The 19,557-nt window shown below is 57.2% G+C and overlaps 1 protein-coding gene across 1 annotated transcript in view; it reads left to right on the top strand.

Moving 5' to 3' along the window:
* The window catches only part of PKP1 (plakophilin 1), a 48,987-nt gene extending 29,430 nt beyond the window's left edge, over window positions 1-19,557 (top strand). Inside the window, exons 3-14 of the mRNA XM_080823983.1 lie at window positions 1,354-1,748; window positions 2,887-3,031; window positions 3,958-4,165; window positions 4,994-5,171; window positions 6,458-6,572; window positions 8,220-8,375; window positions 9,207-9,383; window positions 10,650-10,803; window positions 11,180-11,366; window positions 12,002-12,086; window positions 15,333-15,439; window positions 16,623-19,557. Of these exons, the coding sequence (XP_080680109.1) occupies window positions 1,354-1,748; window positions 2,887-3,031; window positions 3,958-4,165; window positions 4,994-5,171; window positions 6,458-6,572; window positions 8,220-8,375; window positions 9,207-9,383; window positions 10,650-10,803; window positions 11,180-11,366; window positions 12,002-12,086; window positions 15,333-15,407 (1,875 nt within the window). The 3' untranslated portion in view covers window positions 15,408-15,439; window positions 16,623-19,557. The remainder of the gene's footprint in view (window positions 1-1,353; window positions 1,749-2,886; window positions 3,032-3,957; window positions 4,166-4,993; window positions 5,172-6,457; window positions 6,573-8,219; window positions 8,376-9,206; window positions 9,384-10,649; window positions 10,804-11,179; window positions 11,367-12,001; window positions 12,087-15,332; window positions 15,440-16,622) is intronic.

Here is a 19,557-nt window from a genome sequence, read left to right as displayed (position 1 = left end):
GTGGTTTCCTGCTAAGACTCTCCTAGGGGAGATGAAAGGGGACCAGCCAAGAGAAGGCCCCCTCCCCAGCCTTGGGTGGCTTGATCTGGTGTGGAGGAGAAAAACCCAGTTGTCTCCTCACCTCCCCTCCCCACCGACACACACACACACACACACACACACACACACACACACACACACACGGGGTGAGGCAGGCAGGCTCTGGGCGGCTAGGCTTGGCCCTGGCTCATCCCAACATAGGTGAGGTCCAAGTCAGCCCCTGTGTGAAGACACTTCATCTCCACAAGCCCGGTGTTACCCTCTCGTCTGAGGACAAGTCAGAGCAGGCAGACCCACCACCAGCCTGGGAGCTCCTGGGAAAGTCCCCCTTCGACAGATCTGTTCCGAGCTCCTTCCTACAGAATCTCCAGCTTTGTAGGCTCTTTCCAGGGAGGCCGCATCCCCAGGTGAGCTCACACAGAGTCCCCGGGGGTCGCCTCATTTCCGTATGTTTTCCTGTCAGACTGAACCTCTGCCCAGCCTCTCCGTCCTGCAAGCCTGACTAAAAACCCAGGAGGCCCCCCTCGCACCCCACCCTAAGCCCCTGGGCCTGACTCCATGCACACCGGCGCTCTTGCCATAGAAGGCCCAGGAGCAGAAGCATTTTTTCCCTTGGCCTGCGAGGGGTTCCCCCCGAGGGCCTGTTACCCTTTGCTTCTTGCCCAGCAGAGGGGAGGCAACATGAGGAGTTCAGCAGGGAAATAACAGTGGTGAACAGTCCTGGCCAGAAAAAGAGACGTTTCTCCCACTCTGAGTACAAGTGGACAAGGAAGGTGGGCCATGTTGAAAGCTGCCAGTGTCCGGGAATGGCACAGGGCCACAGGGCAAGGACTTGGGGACGCAGGGGCAGGTCCAATGTCACCCTTCCCTCCTGAGTTAGAAGTCCCCTGTCTTCTCTGGGCCTCCGACTCCTCACCTGGCCAGGGCCATTCACATAGGACTGGATGAGTGCCTGCACCCCCATAGTAAGAAATGCGTTTTCCAGCCCAGCCCAGCCCACAACACAGCACGTGTCTCTGCTGCACGCCTTGCACTCTGAGGGCTTCTGTTCCAGCATCTACCACACTGTCCTGGTTTTTTAAGTGAGAGTCACAAATCGGCTAAATGGATCTCACAATCCATAATGGGTCACAACCTGTGGTTTGAAAAAATAATATGTCAGATGATAAGGCCAAGAGGCCTTCCACTCTGAACGTTCTGGGACTCCATGAACATTATTACGGAGGCCGGGGGAGGACGGGGTCCCGTGGCCAGCTGGATCCAGAAGCCCCGGCCGGGAATCCCCGCTGAGCCTTCCCCCCTTTCTCTGACCAGATCTACAACGGGACCCTCAAGCGGGAGAACGACAACAGGCGTTTCAGCTCCTACAGCCAGATGGAGAACTGGGGCCGGCACTACCAGCGGGGCCCCTGTCCCACGACCGGTGCAGGCAGTGACATCTGCTTCATGCAGAAGATCAAGGCAAGCCGCAGCGAGCCTGACCTCTACTGTGACCCCCGGGGCACCCTGCGCAAGGGCACGCTGAGCAACAGGGGCCAGAAGACCACCCAGAACCGCTACAGCTTCTACAGCACCTGCAGCGGCCAGAAGGCCGTCAAGAAGTGCCCCGTGCGCCCGCCCTCCTGCACCTCCAAACAGGAACCCGTGTATGTCCCGCCCATGTCCTGCAGCAAGGACCTGTCCTTCGGCCACTCGAGGGCCAGCTCCAAGTAAGTGCTGCCCGGTCGGGCAGGGGGCCAGGGTGGGGGGTGGGGGTGGGGGCAGACTGTCCGCCTGGCTGCACACTGATGATAGAAAGGACCACCTCGGTCCCCAGGGTTCCCTTGTCCCTGCCTGGGGGCATTCCTGGAATGGACTGAGGAAGTCCTCAGTGTGAAGGGGGAGACAGAGTCCAGACATTAACACAAATGCGTGGGGTATGTAGGTTCTAAAGGGTCACAGGTTATGAACAGAGGGGGGCTAATTAGAGAAGGTTAGCTAGACCAGTGGTGCTCCAAGCATGTGCCTCGAAATAGCAGTGACAGCATCACCTGGGAACATTTTCGAGTTGTCCCCAGACCTACTGACTTGGAAACTCAGGGAAAGGCCTGGCAACGTGTGTTCTAGCAAGCCCTCCAGGGGATGGAGAGTTTGTGACCGTAGGCATGCAAGTCTCCATCTGTGTTCTGGAAGAGCAAAGGAGTGTCCCCGGATGTGGCCAATGGGCAAGGGGGCCATGTTCCACCTTATAGGACAACAGACAACCAGGACAGACAGACATCGAAACTGAGGAACTGGATCTAGAGCTGAAGAACAGAGGATCTCTCTTATCCCTCGACCCTGGAGGGCAGGCCCAATGACTCCTAGGACCCTGTCCCATCCCCAAGCCACCCTGACCTGTGGCTCTTTACAGGACACGTGCTTCATCTCCTTCATTCTCCCTGGGCCTTCAGGGTCGAGGAACAAGAGAGATCCTCTGTTCTTCGGCTCTAGAACTTCTCTCTTCTCTTGGAGAAGAGAGCCAGTTGTGGGGGTCTCTTGCTGTAGCCCCAGTGAGAGTGATCATGGTCAGAAGGAAGGCAGTGGCTATGAGGGTGGGAAGAAGGAGCAGATGTGGGAATTGTTATGTAAGAAAATTAGCTGGACTTTGGGAGAGATGGAGGCATTGATGGTTAGATAGAAAGAGAGGGAAAATGGAGGAAGGAAGGATGGATGGATGGATGAGTGGATGGACAGACGGATGAAGGGGTGAGTAGGTGGATGGATGGACAGGCTGTGGCAGCTTGGGCACATGGGGGGAATTCTGAGCCCCTACTCCCGGGGCTCCCAGTCTACCCTGGAGCCCACCCCACTGCCCATTGCCCACAGGATCTGCAGCGAGGATATTGAGTGCAGTGGGCTGACCATCCCCAAGGCTGTGCAGTACCTGAGCTCCCAGGATGAGAAGTACCAGGCCATCGGGGCCTATTACATCCAGCACACCTGTTTCCAGGATGAATCGGCCAAACAACAGGTAGCTGGCTGCACACCTTCCTCCCCCTGGAAGCCTGGGCAGGGACTGGGCGTGTCAGCCTGACCCCATTTAGAGATGGGTGGGGGCATTTGCACTCGCTCCTTCTCACCCGGCCTGGCTGCCTGGGGCGAGGAGTGTGCTTGGCATCGCCTAAGATCACAGCTGGGCATCTTAACCCTCTACTGAGTGGACATTAGTCAAGCGTGTCTCCCCTACTGGTCACATGGAAGAACCAGTCACGGGTTCAACAGACATGCCCTTTCTCAGATGCCACTAGAAAACATGACTGCTTTCCACCCTTCAACTCCCCTCCCCACCGTCTGTCTGTCTGTCTCTGCCTCTCTGCCTCTCGGTCTCCATCTCTCTCCCCCTCTCCATAGCTTGATCCTCTTTCTCACCAGGCGTCGAGGCGGGGAAACAGGGCTTGTTCATGCCTCCTGAGCCTGGCTGGTGGGAAGGACGCCTCTGGGGCTCTGCAGCTCAGCCCAAGGGTGTAGTGCCCTAAACAAACGGGTTTTCCAGAAATTCCATGATCCACCCGCATCCAAATTCCTGGCAGAGGAGAAAGGGTTCCCCTGGGAGGGTCTCCCTTACGTCTGTCCTGGTTTAGGATTTTGAAGTATATTTATATCTGTCTCCTCTGGTCGTCACTGCTGTATTTCAGAGGAGGAAAGTGGGGCTCAGAGCAGAGGGGCGCCTTCCTGAGGGTCTCCTGGCGAGGAGGTGGGGGAGCTCGCCTCTGAATCCGTCTTGGCTCCTGGTCTGGCCCATTGCTATGATTCCAACCTGCTCATTCATGTTGGTTGGCTTGAGTATTTCTGAACTGACAGTAGTAGACTTTGGGTCTGAGAAGACTCACCTTGAGCAGAGCCATGAGATCAGCCTCACCTCCCTGACCGGGCAAGGCGGCCCCCTTCTCCCGACAGGTCTATCAGCTGGGAGGCATCTGCAAGCTGGTGGACCTCCTCCGGAGCCCCAACCAGAACGTCCAGCAGGCTGCGGCCGGGGCCCTGCGTAACCTGGTGTTCCGAAGCGTCACCAACAAGCTGGAGACCCGGAGGCAGAATGGGATCCGAGAGGCTGTCAGCCTCCTGAGGAGAACCGGGAGCACTGAGATCCAGAAACAACTGACGGGTAGGGAGCCCCTGCTGTGGAGAGCTCGGGGCTGGGGGTGGCAGGACTGCTGGCTGCAGCCCCAAGATGGGGTGTGGGGCAGCCCCTCCAGGCTGGCTCAGAGCACAGCCATGCAGACTTAACCTCAGGCTAAGGTCTTGGGAGCCTCCATGGTACTGGCCTTGGCCAGATTAGTGGTGTCCAGATGGTGCACACCCACAAGGGGTCAAGGTCTTTCTGAAGATAAAATGCAAAGCATGGAAGGCTGGTGCCTAGGCAGGACCCGTGTTCAGCAGAGGCTGGGATCTGCAGGTGAAGGGGAGGAAGGGAAGTCAATGAAAGCAGGAACTAACAGTTCTTGACCACCTTCCTGTGTCCAAACAATATGGTAAGCACTCAGGCCAGGGGCACAAGAGACAGAAAGAACTATGAAACCCTCAGACTGGACGGGGAAGATGAGACCAGGCACAGAGTAACCAAGATCAGTATTTCTGGAATAACTTTTAGGTAGAAAATAGAAAACATTAGTAAACTCTAAATGCTAACATTTATATTAAAAACCATAGATCAATCCAATGTTTCTGATCACCTTCCCTATTCATAATTTTGACCTAGATAAAGAACTCTAGATGCTCCCTGCTCTCACAGGACCTGCAGTCTTGTTGAGACGCTGGGAAGTGGGCTCAGGAAACAATCAGACACTAAGTGAAATAAACCAGGCCTACTTGGAAGGCGACCTTTCAATAGGATTCATTTGCCAAAGCAGGCTGGAGGCTGGGGGGTGGTCCCCTGTTGCCTGGGGTCTTCCTTGGCCTGGCATGTGTTGAGTTGACTGTCCCCAACCTCTAGGGCTGCTCTGGAACCTGTCCTCCACTGACGAGCTGAAGGAGGAGCTCATCGCCGATGCCCTGCCCGTGCTGGCCGACCGGGTCATCATTCCCTTCTCCGGCTGGTGTGATGGCAACAGCAACATGAGCCGGGAAATGGTGGACCCTGAAGTCTTCTTCAATGCCACGGGCTGCTTGAGGTGAGAGAAGAGTATGCCCGTGGAGTCTTTTGGCCCCAGCCCTGGGCTTTGCCCAGGCAGCCCCATTTCGGGCAGGATCAGCCAGGGAAGAGAACATAGAATGCAGTCTGCCTGGCACTGGTCTTCACGGGCAGACTCCAAGAAACAGAGCCCCAGTGTTCCTGATGTCCCTGCACTCAGATAAGGATCGGGACTCCATGACCTCCTTTAAGGGACCACAAATGACATCGTTAGAAATCTAAGAGTGGACGTGCCAGATCTGAATACCCAAACTGCTTCAACCATTTCCCTCTCCTCCATTTCCCAAAAATCCATTTCTGGTACTATCTTGAAGAGTGTCCTTTTAGATAAAAGGCGGCTGATGGGCTCCTTAATGAGTCACTTCCCAGCCATGGTGCTAACACCAACTGCCACATTCATCGGCATGAAGATGGCACGGCTCTGCCCAGAGTCTCCTGCTTCCCCCCTTGGCAGGGAGGAGGGATGTGGATATGCTCATTCCAGGAGTGCAGTTACAAGCTGGGTTGTGGGTGCTGGTATGGAGGTGAAGCAGTGGAACGGATCTCCTTTTAGGATCATACCCTGCTCTGATGGCGTTTGTCTTCTCCAACTCCTGGATGCTGCAGAGTGAGGGGTGCAGGTGTCCCACTTGGGCTCCTCCCTGTCAGCCTCCAGCAGTGGACTCCAGTGAGCAAAGCTGGGGTGTTCGGGACCTGATGGGGCTGCAGAGCTGTTGGTGGCAACAGGAACCACACTCAGCCAGCACCAGGCAAACAGGCCCGGAAGGAGCCCGCTGCTGGGGCAGAACACAGCTTCCACAGGGAGGGGGCATGTGGCCCCAGCCGAGCACCCCTCGGCTCCTTTCCCAGATCTAGCCCCTGGCCCCACAGAGAAACTGGGCAGGCGAAGCTTCCAGCCCCCGTTCAACAGGTGCCCACTAGTGGTAGCGCATGTATCTTGGGCTGCTAGCTGCATTAGAGCCCTCGACAGTCATAAAAGTTACAGGCCTGGGGCCCAGGTGGGCAGAAGGAGGGGTGGAAAGAGTTCAGTTCAGATGAGAGCCCATCCAACCTCAGCCACGATGGGGCGGAATCGCCTGAATGGTCTTTCCTTACTTCTTCCTCGTGCCTTTTGCCCTGCTCTCGTCCTACCAAACCTCCAACCTCATCCTCATCCCCTCGGCCTCCCTTCTGCCACCTGCTCTCCTCCCTGCGTGCCCCCCAACCACTCTCCACCCCCACCCCTCCTCCCCTGCCTCCTCACCCCCTCTCGGCTCTCTCCCACAGGAACCTGAGCTCTGCTGATGCGGGCCGCCAGACCATGCGAAACTACACGGGGCTCATTGATTCCCTCATGGCTTATGTCCAGAACTGCGTGGCCGCTAGCCGCTGTGATGACAAGGTGAGCGCACCCAAGCAGCACCCCACTCCGGCCCTGGACCCCAGTCCTCCTCTCGGTCCAGCGCTCCAAGGCCCAGGGCCTCCCCAGAATCAGTGAGGGCAGCTCCTTGGGCTCTAGGTCCTGGCATTTTTCTCTCCCAGGCTTCACAAGGCAGGTCTGCCCTTGAGGTGGCCTTTAAGGTATGGTCCAGTGACAGGACAGAGGCCCAGAGATGGGCCAGTGAAGGGGACGGCTGGCTGCAAAGTGCTCTGCTTGCCAGGGACAGTGGTTACAGGGCAGCTCCCCTGTCCCTCAATTAGAGGCTGTGTGAATACAGACACTTCGTGACATCTCTGTTCCTCAGTGTGCACTTTACTCCAATGGAGATGATCATATCCTGTCTGCCTCCTGGGTTCATTTAAGGCTCCGTTAGTTCATAGGCAAGACTCAAAGTGGGCCTGTGGCCAAGAGAGCGCTCCGCAAGCAGTCGCTGTCACTAGTGCCGAGCCCCACCGACGGCCCCGAGGAGCCCCACTGATGCCCCGGGGATCCTTCCTGCACCAAGGCTCCCTCTGCTACACTGGTTTCCTACTGCCCCCCAGTGAGGCCACTGGCCAAAATGCCCTCCCGTCCCCTTTGAGCTTTGGGACACACTAGCACACACAGGCAGGAAAAATCACGGAGGGAAGAGGAACTGAAGGCTGGATGTTTCCATCATGGCAGGACAGCAACTTGGGAGAATAGTGAGTTCCCATAGTCCCCAGGTGACCGGGGGACTGTCTGAGCCCCATGGGCTCTGGGTCCGGCATACGGTTTCCCAGCGGCCCGCTCCTCCCCTGGAAGTGACAACAGGGCCTCAGGAGAGAGACAGTCCCGCGGAGGCTCAGCCAGGTCCCAGGGGTCATCATGTTTTCTTTTGCTGCGGATGCAGCATCCCCTCTACCTGTGTGACCCAGACCCGGCGACTCGGAGTCCCTCAAACCCTAGCAGGGCTGCCATTGGATGGTCAGTCTGCTGGCCCAAACCCCAGCCTGTCCACTGAGGACAAAGGCAAAGGCCTAGGAGAAGCTGCCACGGCCAAGTCCCAGGTCCCGGGTCTCACTGCCTGTGTGGACTTGGGATGGGTCAGCATCTCTGCTGTTGGAAGCTGAGGACGAGCCAGCCACAACATGGGGCAGTCATAGGGCTTTGGAACCTAGATATGTCCATGTCCAGCAGCTCCTGAGGGAGAATGTGCCACAACAGAGGTGTGTTCTTCAATAGCCCAGCCCAACCACCAGTACCGTGGCTGTCGCACAGAAGCAGTGGCGGCTCTCTGTCATGTTCTGCTGTGTGGGGGGCCCTGTGACAGGCACTTCCGGGTAGGCCTTCCCAGGAGCCCTGTGAAGCAGGTGACTTCAGTCCCATTTTACGACTGAGAAAACCGGGGCCCGGAAGGTAAAGCAAGCCCCTCCAGTTCACGCAGCTAGGAAGCAACAGACCTGGGTTCGAGTCCAGACCCCGGGGAGTGTGACAGGGGGGATTTTCACGCGGGCCCGCGTTCCTCTGTCCTGGAGCCGCTGAGGAGCTGCCTTTCTCTCGTGAGCAAGGGCAGCGGGGGAGCCCGGGATGCCACTGGGGTGTTGGGGAGGCCCGGGCTCAGGTGCCACGCTTCTGCTTGGCCCCCAGTCCGTGGAGAACTGCATGTGTATCCTGCACAACCTGTCCTACCGCCTGGATGCCGAGGTGCCCACCCGCTACCGCCAGCTAGAGTACAACACGCGCAACGCCTACACCGAGAAGTCCTCCACGGGCTGCTTCAGCAACAAGAGCGACAAGACGATGGTGAGCGATGGTGATGACAGAGTCAGGGCCTGCTCCCCACCAGGCAGCCCGCTGGGCTCAGCTGCCCGGCGCCTGCTTTCCTCTCTGTCCCCCTCAAGCCTGAAACCAGCAAGAAGGGCCAAGTCCAGGCCGAAGCCCTGGTCTCGGGCTGGTGTTGTGCTCTGGGAGCTGAGTAGAGGGCATTCATCTGGCCTGCAGAGGGGATCTGTGTACTTGAGACTGTAAGAGCTCAGACCACCCAGAGGTCAAAAGCTCCCACCCTCCATTGGCAGAGCTTATCCTCTCTTACCTGTGATTGATAAACTCGGCCCCATCTTGTCCATTACCCTGGAAGGTTTGGGGGAGCCAGGACTCTTAAGCCCTCTCTGGCCTGGTTCCCACCAGCTCCCAGGCCTCCCAGGTGCCCCAGAAGCGGGAGGGTGCTGTGGAGAGAGGGTCAGTCTTCCCCACTGGGTACAACTGTGGAAGCTGGGCTCTAGGCCACACCTGCTGGCCCAGGGTGGGTCCGGCTCGGAGTCTGACTCTGGGAGGGGAGGAAGGATCATGGTGTGAGACCCAAAAGCAGCTGGAAGGTTTGGGCAGAGACTGGCCGGCAGCACACTCCCCGGGACCCTGAGATTGTTCTCTGCCTCCCTCGGAGACCGCCCGAAGGAGCAGGTCCCCTGTCCTCACTCACTTCTGCGGAGCTGCCGTAGTGAGAAAAGGGACACCAGGCAGGTGCTTCCCGGGTCCCTCCTATCCGGACTCAGGACCCTGGAGCTGGGGGGCACACAGAAGGCTTGGGTTTGCTCCCTTCCCAAGGCTCCCTGCTGACCTGAACTTTGTCCTCAGAACAACAACTACGACTGCCCCCTCCCGGAGGAGGAGACCAACCCCAAGGGCAGCAGCTGGCTGTACCATTCGGATGCCATCCGCACCTACCTGAACCTCATGGGCAAGAGCAAGAAAGACGCCACCTTGGAGGCTTGCGCGGGGGCCCTGCAGAACCTGACTGCCAGCAAGGGGCTGGTGAGGAGCGGCCCCCGCCCCACCCCCATTCCTCCAACTCAGGCCAGGCTCCGCTCCCTTCCCTGTTCTCCCACGAGTGTGTCCACGGTCTGAGTCCTAGCAAACACCTGTGGCCTCCAGAGCTCGGTTCTGCAGGCATGAATAGAGGCAATGTCCTATGTGATATGGGGGAGACGAGGGAGGAGAAATAGCCCCGCCCTCTGGGAACTCTCAGGCGGTGGCAAGGCAAACCCACTCCTGCAGGATTCTGTCTGGACCCACGGAGCCCCCTTAGTGTCGTGATTCCTGGCCCCACGCTGGCCCTGTCTGGGTTGGGGGACAGGAATGAATGGTATATTTGTGGCAGGAAGAGTCTCCTGTGTGTTGAACTGGCAGAGGGAAAAATAGAGGGTTTGGAGTATGAACGGATCTAGAGGAAAATGTGGCAGGATCAGCAGAGAATTTGAAACCAAATATAGTTTGGAGGACACGGCAGAATGGCCGTGAGCCATAGGAGGCCTGTTGCAATCAACAAGCATTTAGATGGGGAGGCAGCCAACAATCCCTCATCTTTACTTAGGACAAAAGAGAATCAGTTGGAAGCAGGACCAGGGTGAATTGAGGTAAGGAAGGAACTTTCTTGACTATGAGAGGATGGGACTGGGGGTCTTCAAGAACTCCAGACCAGCCGGGACCAGACTACAGCCAGGATGGCTTTGTTGCTAGAGCTGGCCTACTTCTAGGGGGCCCTGGAGGGTATCTCCACGTGGGCACGGACCCTCTCCTACCCATCTCTGTCCTAGGCAAGTACCCAACAAATATGTGTTGGTTTCCCTGAAGGTAGGGAAGTTGGAAGGTGGTCGATGCATCTTTAATTGACAAATATCACTGACCGTGAGGTTTCACGTGAGCAGACACAGCTGGGACATGTAAGGAAGGCCGAGCTGAGACCAAAAGCTGAGCAGGGGTATCTGACCTTTCTGTTAGACTGGGAGCCGATTCAGGGCCCCTGGGTTCGAGGGGTCTGGGACTACCCTCTCATCACCCATCTGGGCTCCAGGCTGATCCGGGAGTAGAGCTCAAGGTCAGGAGAGGTCGGGGTGCATTTCTGCCTGGGTGCTCTGTCCGTTGCCGGCGCATGACCAAATTTGTGTCTCTCTTTGTCCGCGCTTCCAGCACGAAAGAGAAAAGATTCGGGGGTTTTTTCATTTGGGATTACCTGGCTAGCTTCCACCACGGTGCCTGGGAAGCCACAGGCTAGGTCCTCACGCGGCCCTTCTTTCTCAGATGTCCAGCGGCATGAGCCAGTTGATTGGGCTCAAGGAAAAGGGCCTGCCACAAATCGCTCGCCTCCTGCAATCCGGCAACTCTGACGTGGTGAGGTCCGGAGCCTCCCTCCTGAGCAACATGTCCCGCCACCCCGTGCTGCACCGCGCGATGGGTAAGCGCCCTCCACAGCATCTGGTCAGCCCTCTCCCCTGGGCCACCAGCTGGGACTGGCAGAACCCCACTTTCCAGAGCCTGCTGGAAGGTCCCCCTCTAAATTTTCCCTCACATTCCAAGAGGGGAAGCTGGCCCACGAGGGGCATGGAGGTAGGAAGGGGCAGGTCCCCTGGAGATGGGGGTGGGGGGTGCAGGGGTGCAGAGGTCCCATCTGGGTCCCAAGCCCTGACTTGGAGCTAGAATGGAGCCTTGAGGGGTCACCTGTCTAGGAACCTGGTTGAGGGCAGCCGGGACTCTGGCCCCAGGAGGGAGCCCCTCAGCGCCTCTCTCCCTCAGTCATCTGAGCCCGTGCTTTCCACTGCTTTCTCTCTCAGGGAACCAAGTGTTCCCAGAGGTGACCAGGCTCCTCACCAGTCACACTGGGAACACCAGCAACTCAGAAGACATCCTGTCCTCGGCCTGCTACACTGTGAGGAACCTGATGGCGTCCCAGCCGCAGATGGCCAAGCAGTACTTCACCAGCAGCATGGTCAACAACGTCATCAACCTGTGCCGTAGCAGGTGCGAGGGGCAGAGGGCGGTCTCCTCCCCAGCCCCCCACACCCCCTCACCCTTCACCCCCACCCCGTGCAGAGCAGGCCATCCTGCGACTCCCTGCAAAGTCTCAGAGGCAAGGCGGAAGCAGTAGCTAGAATGAATAGGAGAGCCAGGGCAGGGGGGGCGGGGGGTGGGGGGGAGGCTTGGGTGCAGAGAAGTTCCAGAAGCCAGGAGCACTGTGGGGCTGAGTCTAGCAGGCAGGCCCTGGGGCTGCACAAAGGGGACAGAGGCAGTGCGTTCTCCACCGCGGGTCACCAGAGGACACTGGGTCCTTAGAGCATCAGCAGGAGGCATGGAGCAGCAGACCCCACATGGGGGAACTTTATTCTGCTCCAGGGGACTTTCTCCTCCCAGGACAAGGGCTGGGGGACCTTCCCCCTTACAGCCCGCAAGGAGAATCCTAGGACACCTCTAAGTGGGCAGGGCCGTGGGGTCGTGCCCACTGCACAGAGCGACCAGCCTGATGGGGCTCCTTTCTCATGCACCCCTGGGGCCTCCCCTCGTCTCTAAGACCTGAAGGGGAGGGAAGAAGTGAGGAGGGGGCTCGTTCTCATGCCTCCCTGAGTCTCACCCCACAAATGAACTTCCTGCCTGCCCAGTGCCTCACCCAAGGCTGCAGAAGCTGCCCGCCTCCTCCTGTCTGACATGTGGTCCAGCAAGGAACTGCAGGGAGTCCTCAGACAGGTAAGGACCCGCACTGTTGACCCCTCCCTGGCAGGCTCTCCTGCACTTCCCCTGCATGGGATCAAGTCCGAGTAGTGCAAGGAGAGAGAGGCAGAATGGCCCGCCCCACCCCATGGGGGAGACGGAGCTGTACCCCAGACAGAGAGAACTGAGAGACCAACGTGCATGATGATGAACTTGATCACACTCTGAACAAACCTCTAGGCTAGAGTTCTGGGAGGATGCCGCGTGCCAGGAGGGCAGAGGGAATCGAGGAAATGTGCGCCGCGAGGCCTAGGGTGGGCTCCTTGAGGAACAAACTGAAAAGCAGGGTGAACAAAAGTCACAGAATCCATTTGAGGGCGTGATGTGCTCTGTGGCTGCAGAGGTAGGTTTGGGCTGATTACAAACCCCTTGAATCTCTGTGAGAGTTTGTCCTTGGCACCGGGGAGCCATTGAGGATTTTAGGTAGAGAGTGTCACAATTAAAGCAACACTTGGAAGGCCCCCTCGTCGCCAGGGGCAGGGTGGAGGGGACCGAGAGATGCTGGAGCAGCTGTATTTGTCCAGTGGTGACCCTCGCTCCTCTCTGTTCTCAATGCCTCCCAACTTCATCAAACACAAAGTCCTACCCCAGGTCTTAGTTCACCAAACCTCTCCACACTGGCCTCTCCCACTCCTGTTGCCCCCATTCTTTAGACAGAGATGTCAACAGTGGTGAGGCCAGAACAAGGACAGGATGCAGAAGAGACAGACTGGCCAGACTGACCATGTTCGAGTGCAAGGCTGGAGAGCCTGTGGTCACATGAGCAGAAAGAGATCGGTTGGGGAGAGGCCAAGTAGGCTTTGTGGGGAGAGGGAGAGCAGTTCCAATTTTAAGAGGTCAAGTCTGAGGGGATTGGATTGGGGTGTGGGGATGGGACCCGAGGAGAGAGGCCAGGCTCCCACCCAGACAGGAGCACGGGGCAGGTGGAAGCCCCAAGAGCAGGCAGGACCATCATGGGGCACAGGTGCGTGGGTGAGCCTTGGAGAATAAGGGCAGAAGCTTGGAGAAGACCCTCACCTGGGGGACAAGGATAGTGCAGGGCCAGGGAGCCAAGAGGAGCTGTACCAGCTGCCGGGAGGGGGCTGCAGCCCGTGTGGGAGGAGAAAGCCCAGGAGTGGGAGCAGGTGGGCGGCAGTTCCCAGGACTACTGAGGCAGCTGGGAGGATGGAAACCAGGGAGGCCCCTGGGTGTGGCGATCTGAAGTCCCAGGCCACGGTAAGAGCACTGCTGGCAAAGCAGGGGGAGGCCTTGGGGCCCCTGCCATGGGCAAGGAGGGATGGGGATGGGGAGAGATGGAGGGGGACAGAGGGGAGAACCGCTCCCCTCAGTGTGGCCCAGAAAGGGGAGAGACAAAGGCATGGGTCAAAGGCCCCTGTTTAATGACAGAGGGGACCCAAGCATCTCTGTCATGAGATGAGGAATGGGCAGAGCAGGAGACAGTGAAGGGGCAGGCGGATGAGGAAGGTCACAGAACAGAGAGGCCACAGAGGGTCAGGAATGACCTGATCAGGTGGGACAGGAGATGGAAAGACACCTGCCCTGGGGCAGAAGGAGGAACTAACCCTTCCTCCAGCAAGGCAGGGAGATAGGAAGGACCAGGTGGTCAAGGTCGACTGGGGAAGTCTGAAGGCCACGGCCAGTGGTGGTCCATGTCCTCTGTGGGACAATCCAGTGCTCTTTCCCAGCAGCACCACGGTGTGGGCAGGCTTGGCCATATGGCAGCTGCCTGGAAGACTCCATAGAAGGGAGGCAGGTAAAGAGACTGGGTGAGAACTTCCTCAAGCTGTTCCATAGTGGTCCAGAAAGTTCAGCCCACCCAGAAATATTGACACCACACGCACCCTAAGGCACCCAGAGAGTCCCCTTGCCAGCATGCTTGTGTTCAGCGTCAGTGGTAACAAGCCTCGTCATCCAGTCCCTGTGGCTCCCTCTAGCCATGCTTCACAGCAGCTTGGACATGACAAGGGTTGTGTTTCTGTCCCCAGAGCTCCCACACTTGCACTGCCCCCTGGGTCCTTGCAACAACAGTGAAGCCAACCATGGGGCTTGGTTGCACCCCACAGAATGGGAGTTTGCCTTGATGCTGTGGGTCAGGGCAGGAGCAGGGCTGGGACCCAGGAATTCCCACTCCTGGGCTCTTTCCACCAAATCCAGCCAAGCTCAACAGGAACGAGCAAGCCGATCTGCAGTGGAAAAACCAACGTCATATGATTCAGGCCCAGACCAAATAGGCCTCGGGCTTTGAACCACCTGGTGTCTGGATCCCTCATGTTCCCACAGGCCAGTGAGAGCTGACAGACTCTCAGAGCCCTTCTCAAGGGCCTCTGGGCCCCGTCTGCTGTCCCCATTCACTCCAAAGCATTTATTGAGCACCTGCAGTATGCCGGGAGACGTAATAGAAACAAGATTCTGTCACTCCCCAGCAGGAGCTCAGGGACTGGTGGGGCTGCAGGTGGGATAGCAGACAGGTAAACCGAGCCCACGGCGCGGCGGCTCCTCGCTACCAGCACCAGACGCCTCTCTGGTGGACGTGTCCTCGTTGCCAAGAGCTTGGTCAAGACGTGGGAAAAAAAAAAAAAAAAAGAACAGGGACAGTCAGAAGGAGGAAAAACAAACAGCTTTTTTAATCTGATTTTGGTTATCGTTCTGTGTATAGAGTAACGAATACGAGCTTAAATCCTTATGCCTTAATTCAGATTTCTGCTGATCTGCCTAGGAAATTCAGAAGTGCTGGTGGGAGCCCAGACACCCAGACACTTTACTGACCCATGGGTGTCAATGGCCTTATGTTTGGTTGCACATTTAATCGGGCCAGGTTTAGCCCTGACACACATATCTAATGAATCCAGAGGGCTCTGGCTCAAGGCCAAGGACACTCTGGGAGGGCAGTGTCTGGCTCAAGGCCAGGGACACTCTGGGAGGGCAGTGTCTGGCTCAAGGTCAGGGACACTCTGGGAGGGCAGTGTCTGGCTCAAGGTCAGGGACACTCTGGGAGGGCAGTGTCTGGCTCAAGGTCAGGGACACTCTGGGAGGGCAGTGTCTGGCTCAAGGTCAGGGACACTCTGGGAGGGCAGTGTCTGGCTCAAGGCCAGGGACACTCTGGGAGGGCAGTGTCTGGCTCAAGGTCAGGGACACTCTGGGAGGGCAGTGTCTGGCCCCGTGGGAAGGCTCATACTCTCATCCTAGAGTATTTCACGCAGTCGCTGTTTCTTTCCCCTGCAGCAAGGCTTGGATAGAAACATGCTGGGAAGCTTAGCCGGGCCCAACAGCCTCAGGAACTTCACCTCCCGATTCTAAGAAGGGGCTGCCCCAGCAAGTACAGATCGCAGGTAAGGATCGGCTCCCCCAGGGCAGAGGCACATCCAGGACACCTGCAGCAACCTCAGCTGATCTCAGAGGGAGAGGCCAGGCCTGTGCTCCCCAGGGGCACAGAAGAACTCTTCGATCTGGCGCATAGCCTAACTGTGGCTGACACAAGGCCTGTGATGACAGCTATATAGGCTACTAGGCCAGGGCGCCGTGAGCTGTCCCACCACAGGACATTAGGGATATGCAATGTCCTGATAGCATCAGCAGGCCAGAGGTCTGGGCAGAACTTCTAGATACGGCTGTGTAGGTTACACACTGCACAACCTAGGTGGTACCCTTCACGTGGATATGGTATGAATGCCCCCCGCCCTGCAGTGATACAATATGTCATTCTGGGTTTGTACGCCTACAGCTCACTTTCTTATCCTTCTCATAATCCACTTTCCAGTCTGCACATGCCTAATGTGGATAAGCTTATTTCCAGCTGCTGATTCCAGGGACCAAAAACTCAGCACCAGTATCTATGACAAAGGCCTGCAAGCCTTAGCTTCCAGTGGCATCACCTGGTGCTTCCTAAAACACACACTCCTGGCCCCAATCCCAGCAGTTCTGACTCTGGAAAGTGCATTACTAAACAATCATCCCAGGAGTTTCTGAGGCAGGTGACATCACCAACCTTCCCTAGAGGGTCACCAGAGATGGCCCTGGTGTGGAGCCATCTGCAGAGAGCCCGGGGTGAGGACAGTGCCTCCTGAGCCGAAGGGAGCTTCTCAGCACCCTGGCTCTGTGCCGGCACGCCGGCACCTGAGGAGGGTCCTGGTGGGGGAGGTGGCTGTGACTGTGGTCCAGGCGAAAATAAATACATCAGACACCTTCTCCTGGCAGAAGAGCTTCAACAACACGAGGATGGGAAAAGAGAGAAGACAAAAGTCAATAGATTCTCAGCGAGTGAAATCTGGACCCTCAGCGCTGTGTGGGGCCCGGTGCTGGCCCAACAGGGTGGGCGTGGTGGGGAGGGACAAAGCCGACACACTTCTGGCTAGCAAGAGCGACAAATGTGTCAAGGGCGACTGGGAATGCCCTGGCTGGCCTAGGGGCATATCCTTGCAGATGTGGGTGAAAAGGGGGGGCAGCATTGGCTAGACCTACTGGTGTGGGGGTGTCTCCCTGGAAATGCTAACCAGATGACCTCTCCTTTTCCAGAAATGATACAACCCAGCTGAGACGACCTCAGGCCTTGCTGGAAGGGTGATTCTTCCCACCCTATGCAGTTTTGGAAAAGTTCCACTGCAATTGAAAGCAAACCTCAAAACTGTGGCTGATGGAAATATTTTTAGATTTTTTTTTTCCTTGGGGGAACTGGCAGGCAAGGGGGGTTGGGAAGGGTGGGCGGGGGGACTTTTCTTGAGTTAAAGGGGCTTATGTTTCATGTCAATACTTCTTTCGCTGAGAAATGGTATGTATATATATATGTATAATGTAAGTATGTGTGTGTGTGCACGCGTGCATGCTTGTGCATGAGTGCCTAAAAGCACGAACACAAACTTCAAGGAGCTAAGTAAGCTGTTTCTGCCGCTCATGAGGTGGTCAAAAGGACTCTCACTCTCCCACATTTCCTCCACGACTTGAGCTCTTGGTTGAGCTGTCCGTAGTTCCCAAAATGTGTCATGCCAGGGCAAGGGGCCCGCACCAGGGTTGGGTCCACGAGAAGCCTCGAGGGAACCATCTCTGGGGCAAGGGGAGGTGGGAGGGGAGCGTAACTGGGGCGGGGTCCCCCTACCCCCTTAAGAAGCAGCTTTGCCAGAAGGGAGGCTGGCAGGGCTGTTGAAGTTCAGTGTAGCTCATGGGAAACTTTAGTTGTCTGATCACGCCTCCCTTCCCGCAGGGCCACAGGACCTGGGGCTGGACGGGGTTGGGGCTCCAGGGGACTGGCAAGGACAGTCACGCTTGCTTTGCTATCTGAAGTCTGCTCTGGGGGCGTAGGAGCCAGAGAGATGGGACTGGCCATTGTCTTGGGCTGCATACCTGTCAGAGGGGGTTCAGCCTACAAGGTTGGGGCTTGTCATCTGTTTGTTTCGGGAGAAAGAAGGCAAAATGGTGCTCAAAGCCAAAGAACTATTTGGGGAATGGCTGTTAGGTCTTCATATTCTTGATGGGGAGGGGGACAGGCTGGGTTGGACAGGCAGCCGCGCCAGGCTCCCATGGGACAGTTGGCGGTTTGGAAGTTAAACAGGAGCCAACTTCCCTGCTGAGACCCAAGAGAGGGAGTGTTCTGGGTCTTGGGAGACTTGGAAGATGGAAATTTGGATAGAGCAGGAAAGGAAGCTGTCACTTCAGGGCACCAACAAGTCCCAGCCCAAGGCTGATCTTACCTTCCCCTGAACCCCAGCCTTCCCGTCTCCACTCTGTCTTGGGGAAAAGCACAGAGGATGTGATAGAAGAAGCTTGTCAGGGGCACCTGCCACCCCAAGGCCCCAGACTCTTGTGCATTTCAGAGAAGTGATAGTAGAAGGACCTCCCGACTGCCTCATGGGAAAGTTCGCTGCCAGTAGCCCTCGGTATACGCTGTAGGGTAGAGCAGAACATGTGTTCCCAAGGCTTCCTGACGTCTGCTTCCGTCTCCTGTACTAACACTGTTGGTGTCAGCTAGGAATTAGCTGCCTGGTCCACAGCCTTCTCTAGAAGAATAAAAGGTGCTTCTCACTCTCCTCCTCATCGGCCTCCCAGGCCCCCTGCTCCCCACCCTGCTCTACCCCCATCCAACCCTGCTTCTTACTCCAGCAGTCAAAACCGAAAAGTACCCTTCTGGACGGAGGATGTGCCTGCTAAGACATGTAACAGACTGCGGCCAGACCTGTGATGACGGGCCGTTTGATCAGTGTCCCCTGCTGCTGTGGGTCTGCGATGCCCTCCCCCCTTTTTGCTCATGATGGAAGGCCTCCTCCTGACTCCCTCTCCCTCAGGGGCCACATGGGAGTATGGTCCCACCAGGCCGTCCCGGTCGTAGGTTCTAGGATGACTCCTCTGGTGGCCAGGGCTCAGAGGAAGTCATTTCTTTAAAAAAAAAAAAAAGAAAAAATACAGAGCACCAAGATATGCCAGGCAGTGTTGTAAGCCCTCAGCATCCATCCATGAACAAACGGACCACAGCCCCGTCCTGGTGCAGCTTACACTCTCAGAGAGGAAGGACACATGGGGTGCTTGACTTTGGGGATCCCCCTCCCAGTGTGAGAGGATTGTCCAGTCAGGGCGAGAGGGAAAGAGCCCACGACCAGTGAGTCTGTGGTGAGTGGCCCCCGGGGAAGTGCCCCTTCCCTTAGCGCTGCCCTCACTTCCTGCCACTCCGCTCCTCGGCTGGATTTGTTACCAGCTGGGGTGATGAACCAGGTGGGCCCAGCCCTCTGCCTTGGGGAGCAGCGGGCTAAGATGAACAGTTAGGCCAGACCTGATTTTGTAATCTCTCTCGTGCTTTCTCCGGCTGGCCAGCTGGGCCCAACACCTGGGCCTCTGACCCGAGGCTGGCCCTTCGGAAGAGACAGCACAGAGTCCTGAGGATGCATTTCCTAAAGTCAGGGAGGAGGGGTTTGCCCAGGGATGGCTTGGTATCTTCCGCCCACACTGGCCTCACGCTAGCAGGGCTGACACCCCAAGCAAGGCATTCCAATTTGGGGCCAATGAGGAAGGGCATAGACCACTCAGTCTCTGCCTGTCCCGGCCCTGACCCCAGGATCTCCTGTGCTTCAGATAGATCTGGTCATTGGCCACCAGCAGCCTCTCCAGGGGGGCGGCCAGACCAGCGTCGCAGACCCCGTGCTTTCCCTCATGATGCAGTGAAGGGTTTTCTCCAGATATGGAGACAGTGATAGTCTCTCTTGTCCACCCCCAGAGCCTGGCTGAAAGGTGGGATGGCCAGGAGGAGGAAGGCTGGGAGGATGGCATGGACAGGGGGAGATGGGCAGAGGGAAGCCCGGGGGATGATGCTGGAGGTATCCTGGAACCCATCTAGAGCCCAGCCTTCCCTTTGCCCCATGTTTGTATAAGGACCTCGCGCTGGCCAGGCCCAGTTTCCCTGTGTGATGCACTATGTATTTGCTTTTGTGGAAATATAGGAAATCAATAAATTGCTGGCATTTCTTTG

This window comes from Martes martes (assembly GCF_963455335.1).
Source record: "Martes martes genome assembly, chromosome: 15".
In the NCBI taxonomy this organism is placed as follows: domain Eukaryota; kingdom Metazoa; phylum Chordata; class Mammalia; order Carnivora; family Mustelidae; genus Martes; species Martes martes.
This window is presented reverse-complemented; position numbering and strand designations above follow the sequence as displayed.